The 14950-nt window shown below is 34.6% G+C and overlaps 1 protein-coding gene and 1 long non-coding RNA gene across 9 annotated transcripts; one reads left to right on the top strand and one right to left on the bottom strand.

The window, feature by feature from the left end:
* Positions 1-4168: 4168 nt before the first annotated feature.
* LOC114076016 lies at positions 4169-5542 on the bottom strand. The gene is made up of 3 exons (XR_003576268.1): positions 5339-5542; positions 5118-5251; positions 4169-4480 (listed from the first exon to the last, which is right to left on the bottom strand). It is a non-coding gene; the product is annotated as an uncharacterized LOC114076016 (long non-coding RNA).
* Positions 5543-7047: 1505 nt separating this feature from the next.
* LOC107011699 (pentatricopeptide repeat-containing protein At2g17140) lies at positions 7048-12354 on the top strand. 8 transcript variants are annotated; one of them, XM_015211295.2, is made up of 5 exons: positions 7048-9578; positions 10586-10916; positions 11375-11488; positions 11885-11945; positions 12045-12354. In XM_015211295.2, exons 1-2 carry the CDS (start codon positions 7138-7140, stop codon positions 10656-10658), a joined length of 2514 nt encoding a protein of 837 aa, XP_015066781.1. In that variant the 5' UTR covers positions 7048-7137; the 3' UTR covers positions 10659-10916; positions 11375-11488; positions 11885-11945; positions 12045-12354. The 8 variants fall into 8 exon arrangements, with proteins under 8 accessions (XP_015066781.1, XP_015066782.1, XP_015066780.1 ...); XM_015211296.2 differs by having other exon boundaries at positions 11854-11945; XM_015211294.2 differs by lacking the exon at positions 11885-11945.
* Positions 12355-14950: the final 2596 nt, after the last annotated feature.

Genomic DNA, 14950 nt, shown 5'->3' with positions numbered 1-14950 from the left:
AGTTCCGGCATGGACTAGCTTTTGTTTATTTTAGCTCATTAGAATACTCTTAGTTTAGTAATTCGTTCATAGATATTCTTGTGGTGATGACTTCCAGATTTTGGGGAATAATAGATGTTGAATTTTAGAAGTTATTGAATTGGTTTTTATTAATGAGTTTAAGTCTTCCGCATTACTTCCTGTTGATATTAAATTGAAATGTTAGGGTTTAGATTGGTTGGTTCGCTCACATAGGAGGGTAAGTGTGGGTGCCAGTCGCGGCTCGGTTTTGGGTCGTGACAATATATCATACATTTCATATACACGAGACTTTGGAATCGTTGATGTAGCATTAAGACATCTCAAGTGAGGGCCCAACATATGGGACCTCAACCCGAGGGCCATCTTTAGCAAACACAGAGTCTGCTTCATTCGTTCATTCGTACTTCATATTATTCATTTCATTCATTCGTAGGCTGATGTAAACACCAGCTATACCTAGGATGAAGTTTAAGACTCTCATCGGGATCATGAAGTGCAATGACCAAGAATGACCTAATGTCATTACTTGAATTTGATTTCACCTCCTGATTGTCTTGCACAAACACCTTCGGTATCATTCATTTCATTATCTTCATACTTTGAGAAACTCCAACCTTAATCGACATAGATCATGTGAGCATCATAAAATTTGGTGTCTTCCCCACATCAAAAAGAGGTGGAGTCACTGGCCATGGTGAAACCAAAACATGCTAGCGTATATAGGGAATTGAACCCTGCTAGAACCCTATGTTGGCTGCATAAGTTCAAAGACTAGGATATATAAGGAGACCCATACCCGCCTAAACTAACAGTCTCATCTCATGAGATTTACACGAACCTCTGCCTTCCCTAAAGAAGGAATCGCGACTCATAGCTAGCCTATCGGTGCTCTAAATAAAGTTCCATTACATTCATCTCACACATCATAGAAGTTGGCTTCTAGCATAAGAGCATCATTGCTCATTAGATTATTTCTCATCTCATCATTAGTATTAAGTGTGAATTGTCCTTACACTTACATATAGAGTATGATTGAGACTTGTCTCTTGATATTCAACACTCTCTTAGGTGAGTACTTTTAGTGACCTTTACTTAGGCTTGGTTGAGACTTGTCTCACCATTCATCTTAGCCTTTTATCATGTTGTCACCATTTTCATTAGCATCATGATTAACATAGTTACTCACCTGATTACGTGAATGTTCATTTCTTATTTATCTTTTTGTGTTGACTCAAGCATTATGGAGGCTTACTTCTAGAATGAGATTTACTTACTCTATTGATGACTGGTCATCCTTACATTACATTGATGAAATGTGAATTTTCCTTAGATATCATCCTTTGGTGTTAATGATACTGGTCTCACACATTCTAACACATTCATACGTGAGTATTCTATTAACATAGTAGCTTAGGTGTAAGTGAGACTTGTATCACTTCCTTTAACACCCCATTATGGTCACTTAGTTACTTTAGACCCATTTACTTATGTTAAAACTCATGTTACTTACTTACTTTGGTGTAGTAGATTCATATCATCGTTTATACATGATGAGCACTTCATTCAATGAGTTTCATGAGTTCATATGTCATTCTTTTTTACCATATTGGGAGTTGTCTCAATGAGTGACATGCCCTTGATTATGGGTTCATTGAATTAGTTTAAAAGTGCTTATATTATCATTTGATACTCTAACTACACAAGATTGGCATACGATTAGTATTGGCTCAACCTTTGAATATTAAACTACATAACCATTTTTTGTTGGCATGTGTCAATTTTACGTGTGTTCATATTTAAATTTAATATGTATGAACCATTAGCCAATCTTTTAATTATTTAACATAATATTATAGCCATTTGCATGCATCACTTTTAGACAATGTATCGTTAGCCATTTTATTGGCATACGATTAGTATTGGCATAAACAATTGGGCATAGATTTCATAGCCATATTTGTTGACATAAGCCAATTTTCATGTTCAAAATGCTTAAGTTTTTATACATTATACATTAGCCAATATTTTAGTTATTTAACATAATATTATATCCAATTCCCTACAACTTGTTTGACAATGTAGTGTTAGTCAATTTATTGGCATAAGATTAGTATTGGCATAAATAATTGGCTATAGATTTCATAACTGTTCTGTTGGCATAAGCAAAAGTTTCATTCAATCATGCTCCATTTGGGGTACTTTATTTATTAGCGAATCTTTCACTTATTTAGAGATAACATTATATCAAATTCCCATTTAAATTTTGAAATATGTTTTTGTTAGTGCCAAACATTCACTCAAATTATGATTTCACAGAGATCCTTTTAGCTAACCTTATAACATAACTTTAGGCATAACATTTTTTTTAAACATCTTGGACAGCATCATATTAGCATTTGATGGATATATCATCTTTATAACGTCATATTGACTGATATTGACTCATTCAACTTAGGGTTTAATAAGTTAATTAAATAAATTAATTAACTAATTACTAAAAAGCCCCTCCTAAATTGACTAAACATAGGAGAATGAAGACTTGACCCAAAATCTGGAATTTTGGTGTTGACTATGGTTTTGGTCAACATTTGGACTTTATTTTAATTAATTAAATCCTTAATTTAATTAATTTAGTGACCTAGGATAAGTACTAAGTACCCCTAAGTCATTGGAACCATAATCAACCCTTTAGGACCATCTTAGGTTAAGTACTAGGATGTTTCTTGAATTGTACTAGGTTAGCATAAGAATTTTCGTTTGACCCCTTTAATTTTATTAATTAAATGTACAATTTAATTATTTAAGTGACCCAGTGTAATTACTAAGGTACCCTTTAGTCGTTATAACCATAATTAATCCTTTGGACCATCCTAGGTTAGGTACTAGGTTGTCTTTTTCTTGTCTTAACCGAAATTTGGAAATAGTTTTGTGATTTCTGTTTTTCCCCTTTAAATTAATTAATTAAGTTTCTAAATTAATTAATTAAGTAACCTAGGGTAATTATTAAAGTATCTTTAAGTCGTTAGGATCTTCACTAACTCTTTGGACCATCTTAGGTTAGGTACTAGGTTGTCCCTTTCTTGTCTTAATCGAAATCTGAAAATTTCCTTTCGGTTTTAGCCCTTTTTAAATTAATTAAATAATTTGATAAATTAATTAATTATGTAACCTAGGGAAATTACTAAAGTACCCCTAAGTTTTTATGACCATAACTAACCTTTTGGACCATCCTAGGTTAGGTACTAGGTTGTCTCTTTAACTAGTAATAGGTTAGTGTCAACCCGGTTTTGGTCCTAGGTTGTCGGGTGCACTAATGTGTATAATTCGATTAGTCCTAGGTAATTTATCTAGTTAGGACAGTTAGTTATGATCTAGAGTTAGTTAGGAAGTTAGGCTCCATATGAAGTGGTCCCTTGTGCACGTTTTTCCCCCTAACTACCCTAATCGAATTTGGTTAGGGTGGTCCCCTCCTTTGGCCGCTTCTTCACATGTCTTGCACATGTGCTTGCACATGTGTTGGTTGTACTTTCCTAACTAACTATTATTTATGGTTCCTTTGGGAATGTTTACTTATTGACCCAAAAACCCTCACTATGTCCTTGGACACTGCTCACTCTACATGATCATTTTAAATGGTTATGTACTTAGGGTACTAGGATTGACACTTGGATTCCTAGTACCTAATGTGTTTGCAATTGATGAATTTCCGAATTTTAGCTCATGGTCTTCATTGCAGGTACATTTCCTGAACAAGCTCATTAATACTTAGGTATATGGGTAACACCCTTTAAGTCAATATTTTCTAATATACCCAATATTTTGCTTATTGGGTATTATATAGAAATTGGTTATTACCCCTTAGCCAATTTTCTATACTATGCCCAACATTTCTCACTATTGAGCATTAGAATGTCTATCTATCACCAATACTCATTCTCAAAGACCTATTGGGATCTTCACTAGATATAAAATCTTTCAGAATGTTACACATATGTTGCCACATATATTCTTTGAAAATTAAAGTCATTTTAGTTTCGTGTTTATCACAAAAGAAATTACATATGTTGCCACAAACAACACCTTTGATCCTTTCCGTCATAATTGACATTTGATCCAACAAAATCAAAATAATCATAAAAAAAAGTTATATTAACAATTAACCAATTGTTTTATACAACTTATCCACAAAAACGTAAAATACAATGATATGATATACATAACCACCTATCTAATCAATGGTTGTAAACACAACATTTCATCGATCTTAGCTTTTTTAGGTCTAGGTATCTTTGGGTCTTCATTGTTACTAACATAGTCATTTCGAGCATTTATAATCCCATAATTCCATAGGAGTGAAGCATATCTCAAGCGAAGTGTGTCAACACTAATTTCACATGATGGTACTTCTAATCCATCACTCAAAAACTCAGTGTATGCAGCAACATAAAGTCCACATTCTCTGCAGGGAACATAATCAATCAGAAAATATAATAACCTCAAATTTCGATAGTTGTAAGACGAAAAAATAATGTGATACCTACAGACTACTGCTTTCTTGTTGAGCAATTCCAGTAACATGTTTGACTTCGAATGGGTGAGATTTGTTCTTTCCTTGGTAACATTTAAGAACTGACCAGTTGGTTCGCTCTTTTTATTCAAAAATCCACTTAACTCAAGGTACTTTGGCAACATTGTAGACAACTTTTTAAGCTCGGATGATAATTTTCTCTTAGACCTACTTGAGGACATGGAATCATACACTTTTATGCATCGTTCCTTCAATGCAGTGACTGGCAAGACCCAATGAAATTCCCATTACTATTTACAGGGACATAAACATCATCTGCCAAGTGTCAAGACATTCCACAAGGTATACCAAACACTTTCATTATGCCAACGATTTTATCCTCATATTCAGTAGCATTGTCAATGCATGTTTAGAAAAACAACTAGTGATGGTATATTGATATTTAGACTGAATCTGTTGCTTTGTCTTCTTATGCAAATAGTAAAATATGACATCCACATACTGCACACATGCATGAAACAAGTGTATCAATACTAAACAATGCATTTAAAAGTGGGCATAGATTTACCTCATCATTCCAGCACTTATTGGGTTGAGACATTACGTAGAACCAGTCCTTATTCCTTGGAAATGCAACTACAAAATCAAGTTGGTCAAAATCAAGTTTTGAGCAATTGGCTAAGTAGTGATCCTCCTTTTCCTCTGCAATTGTGTAATCATTATAAATAATTATTTAGTGGACAACAAGAAGAAATACTAATAATAGTTGAACGACCTTACTTTACTTACTTTTTTGCATGATGCTTGTAAAGACCCTCGTTTATCCATTGTGAGAAGGATGACATTAGTTCAGTTGGACCCTCACCGTCAATGTTAAAACCTTCAAATGGTATTGTCGCTTCACATCACAACTGACAACTTCGACTTTCTTCTCTTTATTTTTCTCTGTCTCTTTCTCCATCTCCTTTGCCTTCATCTTCTTCTCCTTCTCCTTCTCCTTCTCCTGTTTTTCCTTCTTCTGCTCCTTCTCCTTCTCCTCCTCCTCCTCCTCCTTTGCCTTCTTCTCCTTTTCCTTCTCCTTCCCTTTCTCCTTCTACTGTTTTGCCTTCTTCTCCTTCTCCTCCTCCTCCTTCTTTGCCTTCTTCTCCTTCTCCTTCTCCTTCTCCTTCTCCTTCTCCTCCTTTGTCTTCTTTTTCCTTCTCCTTCTTTTCCTGCTTCTGCTTTGCATTCTTCTCCTTCTCCTTCTCCTCTTTTTCCTTTTTCTCCTTTTATTTCTTCTCACTAATACATAAAGTGTTTGGGAAATAAATTTTTTCAACCTCTTACACTTCTTGGATCTTTGCACATCAATATTATGAGACATTTTCTTAAAAATATCAGTGAGTTTTTTAACACGACTAATAAAATAATCATGTTGCTGCTCACATTCTTCGCATAGACAAAAAGAGCATTTCATGTTAGAAGATGAAGTTTTTTGTATCATTCATTTCATCTACAAGGTAAATAAAAAAAGATTGAGATTTACAATTCATTAAAAAATAATGATAGTTGTATGTTGCAACAGATGGATAGTCTGTTGCGATAAATTAACATTATATTGCCACATCTGTACCTGCTGTTGCGACACATAAATTTTCTATTGCAACATATAGATCTTATGTTGCTACATATGAATCATATGTTGACACAAATGTACCGATTGTAGCAACATATGAATCTTATGTGCAGTAGATGTTCAAGATGTTGACCTAAGGTGAGATGTTACAACATATGATAACTATTTGAATATGCACCAACATATCACTAAAATGTGGCAACATATGCTAAATGTTTCAACAAATGAAATATATGTTGGACACCTGAATAACACTATATTTTTAAAATCATATCATCAAAATGGCCACAAAAAGAACAACAACAGTAACAAAAAATGACTTTTCACTGAACGATAAAATACATATACATTTCCTCAAAATGAGGCTGTTTTGGGTTGGTTGATTTTCTTTCAAAAATAATAAATAATACACACCATTAAGTCGATTATTCAATTTTTACATCTACTGAACATTTTATTGTTCATTAATCCAAGGAAAAAACTTTGAAAATTGTAAAATATTTCAAAAAAATAACTTACCCATTTCTAGTCAAACACGATTACAGTTCAGAAAAATGAGAGAGTAACGACTGGAGAGGAATATAATGGAGGACTGGAGAGAAAGAGTAACGAGGGATTTCTGAATTTCCTAAAAAAAAGAAGAACAATGCACCAATAGAGAAGAGAGGTAGAAGAGAGAGAAGGGAGGAAGAAGATGAAAAGATTTTTTTTAAAATGATTTGATTTGAATTATAGAAGTGTGTTTTTTTGTATTTTTATAAAAAATTAAAAAATTTTAAAAATGTTAATTTAGTACCATATTTACTTAATTATATTTTTAAAAAAATTTAACGAGCTATTGTCAATCTGTCATCAAAAACAAAAAAGAGACTTATTTGACACATTTCCCTTAATTTTCTCTTGAGAGTAGGTCAAGTTATGGTGTGGTTTTTTGGACTCTTTTGTGGTCGAGAGGAAGAGAAGCAAGTGAAAGATGAAGAGCAGGGATTCGAAGGTGGTGGCGTGGCAACTGTTGAGACGCACTCTCTCTACACCAAATCCCCCACTCCATTCAATTCTTCCCCTTACCCGTATCCTCCTCCGTTACCATATGCTTCCACAAATACACACACTTCACTCTTTCCTTCTATCTCTCTCCCCTCATCTTACTTGTCAATACACCATTGTCAAACTCCTAGCTTCTCATGGCCACATTCATGACGCCATTTTTCTCTTTCGTTCTACTCGCTCACATCACCCACCGCCCAGACTCTCACTCTACAATTTTCTTATATATAAATCTTTCAAATTTAATTACTCCAATTTTATCTCCTGGTTGTATCAAGACATGATTTCTGCTTCTGTTTCCCCTGTAACTTATACCTTTAATCTTCTCATTCATGGACTCTGTAATTCCGATCGCTTACGAGATGCCCGCCACCTGTTTGATCTTATGCCTCACAAAGGGTGTCACCCCAATCACTTCACTTTTGGGATTTTGATTCGTGGTTATTGCAAATTTGGACTTTCATTACAAGGTTTAAAACTTTTGGATACAATGAAGATGATGAATGTTTGTCCTAATGTCATAATCTACAACACTCTCATAGCAAGTTTCTGCAGGAAAGGCGATGTTGATGAGGCTGAGAGGTTGGTTCAGAGGATGAGGGACGATGGCCTACTTCCTGATGTTGTTACCTTTAATTCTAGGATCTCAGCTCTTTGCAACTCCGGCAAGATTCTTGAAGCTTCCAGAATTTTCAGAGATATGCAAATAGATGAGGTATTCGGATTGCCAAGGCCTAATCTTGTAACTTTCAATTTGATGTTGCAGGGATTTTGTCAGAAAGGGATGCTGGAAGAAGCAAGGACACTGACAGAATCTATGAAGAAAGATGATATTTTCTTCAATGTGCAGAGCTACAATATCTGGTTATGTGGACTAGTTAGGAACGGAAAGCTCTTGGAGGCTCAAACAGTTCTGAAAGAAATGCCCCAAAATGGAGTAGATCCCACCATATATTCATATAACATCCTGATTCATGGCCTCTGCAAGCATGGGATGCTTGGTGATGCCAAAATGTTGATGAGCTTAATGATAAATGATGGTATATTCCCAGATACAGTTACCTATAGCACTCTACTCCATGGCTACTGCACAAAAAGTAAAGTGACTGAGGCAAAGAATATTCTGCGTGAGATGATGAAGAGAGGATGCATTCCTAATAAATACACTTGTAATACTCTACTTCATAGCATGTGGAAAGAAGGAAAAGTATCAGAGGCACAACAGTTACTGCAGAAGATGAATGAGAGAGGTTATGCCCTGGATACTGTGAGCTGCAACATCGTGATTCATGGTCTTTGCCAAACTGGAGAGGTGGACAAAGCTCTTGAAATTGTGAGTGAAATGTGGAGTCATGGAAGTATTGCCCTTGGTGATCTTGGAAATTCGCTTATGAGTTTGGTTAACGAAGATGATCATGAGAGGAAATGTCTGCCTGACTTGATCACCTATTCAACCATTATTAACAGTTTATTCAGAGAAGGGAAGCTTGATGAAGCTAAGAAGAAGTTTGTTGAGATGATGAGAAAGAAGTTGTACCCTGATTCAGTTATTTACAATACTATTTTACATCATTTGTGTAAAAGAGGAAAGGTATCATCTGCATTTCAAGTTCTAAAGGACATGGAGACAAAAGATTGTAAAAAGAGCTTACGGACTTATAATTCTTTGATACTCGGATTGGGGGATAAAAATCAAATATTTGAAATGTGTGGCCTGATGGATGAAATGAGAGAAAAAGGAATTTCTCCAAGTGTTTACACTTACAATATCATGATAGGCTGTTTATGTAAATCTGGGAGAACTGAAGAAGCAATTCCTCTTTTGAATGAAATGTTACAGAAAGGAATTATTCCTAATATGCATACATTTGAGTTGCTTATTAAATCATATTGTAGGACTGGTGAGTTCAGACCAGCTCAAGAGGTATTTGATATAGCTTCCACTATATGTGGTCACACTGAAGCACTCTACGCTCTGATGTTCAATGAATTCCTTGCTGGAGATGAAATCGTGGAAGCTAAGCAATTTCTGGAAACTGCAATAGATAAACACTTTGATCTAGGAAGTTTCCTTTACAAAGATCTTATAGACAAGCTGTGTAAGGTGGAGAATTTAGAAGGTGCTCATGATATTCTCATCAAGATGATGCACATAGGATATGGGTTTGATCCTGCATCCTTCATGCCAGTTATTGATGGCTTAATTAAATTGGGACAAAAGAATGTGGCAGATGAACTAACAGAGAGGATGCTAGAGATGGTTTCAGAAGGTAAGGTGGGTAACAAAGCTTATCAAAACTATAGGGAGTTAAATCACATGAAGCGAAGTAAATATGGCGGAGATGGTTGGCAGGCAATTGTTCACAGGTAAGGAGTTTAAGTTCATCTTCTTTATCATATTTTTCCGTTTGATTTGGTGGTCCTCTATTATTTAATACTTAGTTGTTTGTACCTCAAAAAGTGAATACAAGTTTACTAGGTTGCTGCTTTTACCTGGGGTAGTCTCAGATTAGTCAAAAGCGAATGAAGTAATCAACAAAGTCTATTGGAGCTTTAAGGGATAAAAAACTGCTGATGGTAAAAAAGTTTAAAATATATGTAATTAGTCTAGGTGCGTGTAAGTCAGCCCGGACACCTTGGTTATCAAAAACAAATAATCTTATGTAACACTCTTTAGCAGATGATTTAGCAACTTACTAACTAGATTTATTGTCTATTATTGGCTCTCTTAAAGATATAACCAACAAGAGATGAGTCACTCGCTTTAGTATCTACAGTAAAAAACTACTTAACCGATAATTTTCATACCCTAGCTTTTACTGGATCTTAGAGCTTAAGCGCGCTATAAATGAACCCTTAGCAACATTGTGTAAAGTGATTAGGTTGTAGAACTTCTGGATCTATGAGAAATCATTTCATATCTCGAAAATTTGAAGGAAAAAAATATGAATCTTGTGGAAGAAGAATATGAAAAGGAAAAAGTGTCACACTTCTGTTTAATAGGATCATCTATGAGTATGAGTCATCCTTACCTTTTTAGCCTAAACTTGGTAGGGTAAAGCCAACATAGTTTGGAATATGGATCTCGTCATTCTCGTGGCTCATTTTTTGCCTTCCTTCTTCTGTCTTTTCCATTACTTTCCCGTTGAAGTGATAATTTACTGATTATGGAGAACCCTGGTACACAAGCGGTATACAGATGGTGAAAAGCATACAAAAGACGTGGTGCTCTATGAATCTTATTATTTCCATGATTCCATTATGTGATGCCTTGAATAAACTGCCTTTTAATAGAATATTCTTTTAAGTTGTTTCATGAAATTTCTTCATAGTGTTTCATTATATCTCCTGAACTGTCTATCCTGTTTTGACAGAGATGATGGAAGTGCAGCAGCCTTGAAAAATTTGAAGCGGGTGCAGAAAGGGTGGGGTCAAGGAAGTATATAGTGTCTATAAACTCCCAAAAATGGTTTTCTGGATGACTAAGAAACTATTAATTGGATGTTCCTTTCTTCGCGATCATGGATTTTGCGTTCAGGGAATAGGTAGCTAAACATGATCCACTTAAAAGCTATACAATGCGTCCAGTTAAAGGAAGCTTATCTAGTTTCTAATCATAAATGATTATTGGGGCTGACATGGATACAAGCAAATGGAGATCTGTGCCAATACAGGACAATGAATCACTATTTGCAGTTTATAAAGGTTTTCATTGTCACTTTTTTTGCTACTGCTGCATTCCTGGTCTGGCCTTAATATAATATTTTGGACCTGCGTCAGTTTGATTCTTCCTTTTTTAACTAAAACCCCAGAGATTGATTTGATAGAAGATGCATACATGAAAATTCAAATATTTGATTTCTTTTACCAGCTAGATAATATTTTTAGCTACCTGGTGAAAGAACTCAAGTGTTAGCTATCCTTCACCAGCTAGCTAATTTTTGATGTATGGGATCTTCAATTTTGACCGGCCAATTCATTTTGAGAAGCACTAGTAACATCTCTCCGAATTAACTTCTTACGTAGTGATTTTCTCCTCCACATATTTCTTTTTTTCAATATTCTATTCGATCCCTTTGTCCGACACATCACCATCAACATTCATTTTCATACTGCTTTCCTCTTGCTTTCAACTTCATTCACATGATCCTTTCTTAAAACAGCTGACGGAACTGCAGTAGCTGAAACCCCCAAATTGAGTCTAGAAGTCTGAGCCCACATTAATTGTGGAATATTGCTCTTTTGATGACTGGGCCACGTGCTTGTGCTAATCCATTGTAAGTTTTTTATTACTGCTTTTCTATAGTTACGAATATGAAAAACGTATCTCAATTTTCACTGTTTGAAGACTATTTTTGAAGGAAAAAGAATGATGAGGTGATGGTTTTATGTCTCGGTTGTCTCCTCTATAATTCCTTTCCCCTTGTCCTAATAGGTCACCTAACACTGTGTCAAATAAGAAGTTGAGTGCACATGGTTTTCAAAATTTATATGGGTTTTCAATATTCAGATTTCTGAATTATGAAACCCATATAATCTTCATTGAAATGTAGACTTGGACTAGCTGACTGACTTATATAAATAAATTCAAGGAAAGCATAAATTCTTTTAACAATTCCTAAAAAGTTTTGATCCTCTTTAGATTTCTGCTGAACTTAACTGTTCTCCAACAGTTGAGTGAATCCCTGAACTTCAGAAGGTATTTTGAACATCGACATTGGAAAAATATCCTCTGTATGTTTGTTTTACACTCAAGCTACAGTTTCATTTCACTCTCAAACTTGATTGATATTTGCTCTTACAGAAAATTGTTTACTTATGATGAGCGACTAGGTAACTTGTCAAAGTCTACCATTGGAGAACCTATGGAAGAAGCAGAAAAGTGAGAACCCAAACATGGGAGGAAAAATCAGCAGAGTTGGAGAGAGACAGATAGCTAATTTAACATTGTCCCATTGAGTGCACTACTTTTTATGTACAATTATGAACTATGTTACTATGCACTATTGTGAGGCAACATATTGTATTTCCTGTCCAGTCAATACTTCCTCTATCAGTTTCATTGTAGTGACGACTTGGAGAATATTGACCAATTTGTTCGTTAACTGTTAAAAAATTAGCAAAAAGAATTGTTTGCATAGCATCACAATCTTCGTACTGTGTTTGGTGTAGAATAATATGGTTGATGCACCCTCTCCACAAAATTTGCCCAAGGGTGATAATCCAAGTCTCTTTTGTAAGAAAGTATAATGGTTTGAATCTCCTACAAGTTAAATCGTTAATAATTATTTTTATTTGGGAAATAAGATTCTTTGTGTAGTTATGTTGAATCTGTTTAGATGTGAATATTATGTTATAAGTCATAAAGAAATTATACACATATAAGGGTGTCAAATGTGTGTGTTAGGTTGAAATTGGGGATATTAAATGAGGAAATTTCACAAATAGCCATTAAAAGTAACTTAATAAGGCTTCATAGGTATAATTTGTTAATTACGATTCGTAGCTACATGTTATGGGGAGGATAGAAGTGAGCAAGAGAGGGCAGTGGGAGTAGATACATAAATTGTTTTTGTATATTTATCGAATTGTATAGGCTGATAACATAAACAAATCCTTAAACTTGTCGGGTTTTTTCCTTCAAGTACCTCAACTAAGTCATTTTCGTATTGAATCCTTGAATTATCTATAATTTGTTCCTTTTCAACACTGTTGGCTGATGTGATCCAAAACTTTTAACAAATATTTTTTTGTTGATTGTGCGCGTGAGATCCACCTTTCCCACGTGAAAATTACAACCAATCAAACTTCAATCCATTTATACGTCAGCGTCACATATTCGTTTCACAAACCTAAAAATCTAAAGCCCCTTCGTTTCCACCCTCAAAACACTTCTAACCCGAAGTGCATTGGTTCTAGACGAGAAAATTCTAAAAATCGGTCTTCTTTCAGTGACATTTATGCTATTTACAACTAAAATTCTTAGATTTTAAAGTGATTTTGAGTGTTTCGTTAAAGGTATCATCTAGGGGTGTACATAACCGGGTTGGTTTGAGTTTTTCAAGTATCAAATCAAATCATTTGTGTCAGATTTTTTAATTTATAAACCAAAACAAACCAATAAAATTTGAATATTTCAACTTCGGATTTTTCGAATTTTAGGATTTTTTTGGGTTTTTCCGATAAAGTATTAATACAAGCATATATTTACTTGTACTTCAAATATTTCTTTAGTCCTACCATGATGCAACTATCTAAGCTGTTTTTTTAAGAAAATAACACAAAACATGAAATGATTAATGACACTAAAATATCCAACAAAAAAATAATAATGAAATCGCGTAAAACAAATATTGCAAATTAGTTAGTCATAATGAAATTGATCATAATTTAAAAGTACTAAATCATGCTAAATAAGTTTAATGAGTATTAGTTACATGACTAAATATTAAAATAAAGTAAAATTAGATTTTTTCGCAACAAATTTTCGTAAGCGTGAAAAATACACTGCAACCAAAATAAATAAAAGAAGATGTGATTTTATTAATGAATCGTGTGAGTACAATTCTGTTGTTCTCTTGATTGTTCTTTTTTATGTTTCTCCTTGATTCAAGGGCCTTCAGTAGCGTATTTCTCGAATGTTGGATGATGTAGACCTCCTTGAGAAGTATTTGACCTCCAAGAATGTCGGAAAGCGCTTCGTCGTTGCAAGTTGATCTCCGGGAAGAACTCTGTTGATCAATCCTTTGAAGAGCTATGTAGTTGATGTTGTAGCTTATGTAGACCTCCTTCAGATGTATTTGATATCCAAGAACGTCGGGAAGCGCTTCTTCTTTACAAGTTGATCTCTGGGAAGAACTCCGTTGATTACTACTTCGAAGAGCTATGTCGTTGATATTGTAGCTTTATCCAATTGCAGAATGCTTGTTGAAGTGTTTTCTTCCTCCCTTGAATGTCATGTTCATCCCCTATTTATAGTTGTAAGGGGTGGACAAGGTTGCTTGTCCAAAGGATGTCATTTTGACACTTGTCGCATTGTGATTCGTTCTTGCATTTGACTGGGACTACCACCTCATTTGGACACGTGGCATCACCTTGTTGGTCTTAGATGTCTAGTCACTATGACCTCAAGGTGAAATGGACCTTGAACTTGAATTTAATAAAAACGGGCTTATATATTTGTAAAGCCCAAATTAATCATTCAACCCAAATAAACATGGGTTTAATCCCAATTTCGTATGAACTAAATCCAATAAATTTTGTGTGTCTACAGATGCCCCCTACTTCAAGCCTTGTTGAAGTGTAGGTTTGCCAACACTTGGTGACAAGACATGAAGTATTCATGTATGTGTATATTTTTAGACATGTCAACGTGTAGGCTTGTCGAATTTGACGACGAAAGTTGAAGTCCTTATGAAGACATTGTTGAGACTTCAAGAGTATTTCTTGTCATCGCATTCTAACTAGGTCACTACAAATGATTTGTTTGTAGTGATCTCAAAATTTTTTATTTGTTTAAACATTCTTGCTTGACAACCACGTGGACCCTATATATTGATTTCAAGTAGATAGGTCTAGTGAGTAGTAACATTGTGTAATCTTCCTTGCAAGGTGTGAGAAGAACAAGAAGATTGATTGGATCTTGAATCAAATAAAAGGAACATTTGATTTTGTAAGAATCATTCCCTTTGGTTGATTTTGTAAGAATCATTCTTGACATCTCAAGACTTACTGTTTTT

The sequence above is a fragment of the Solanum pennellii genome, chromosome 2 (genome assembly GCF_001406875.1).
Source record: "Solanum pennellii chromosome 2, SPENNV200".
NCBI lineage: Eukaryota > Viridiplantae > Streptophyta > Magnoliopsida > Solanales > Solanaceae > Solanum > Solanum pennellii.
The sequence above is the reverse complement of the archived record's forward strand: the minus strand, read 5'-3'. Positions and strand labels throughout refer to the sequence as shown.

Excerpts from the sequence above, each read along its gene's own strand:
- LOC107011699 (XM_015211294.2), top strand. The coding sequence starts at position 7,138 with ATGAAGAGCAGGGATTCGAAGGTGGTGGCGTGGCAACTGTTGAGACGC. Across the intron at positions 9,579-10,585 it reads TGGCAGGCAATTGTTCACAG|AGATGATGGAAGTGCAGCAG; the intron begins GTAAGGAGTTTA and ends CTGTTTTGACAG.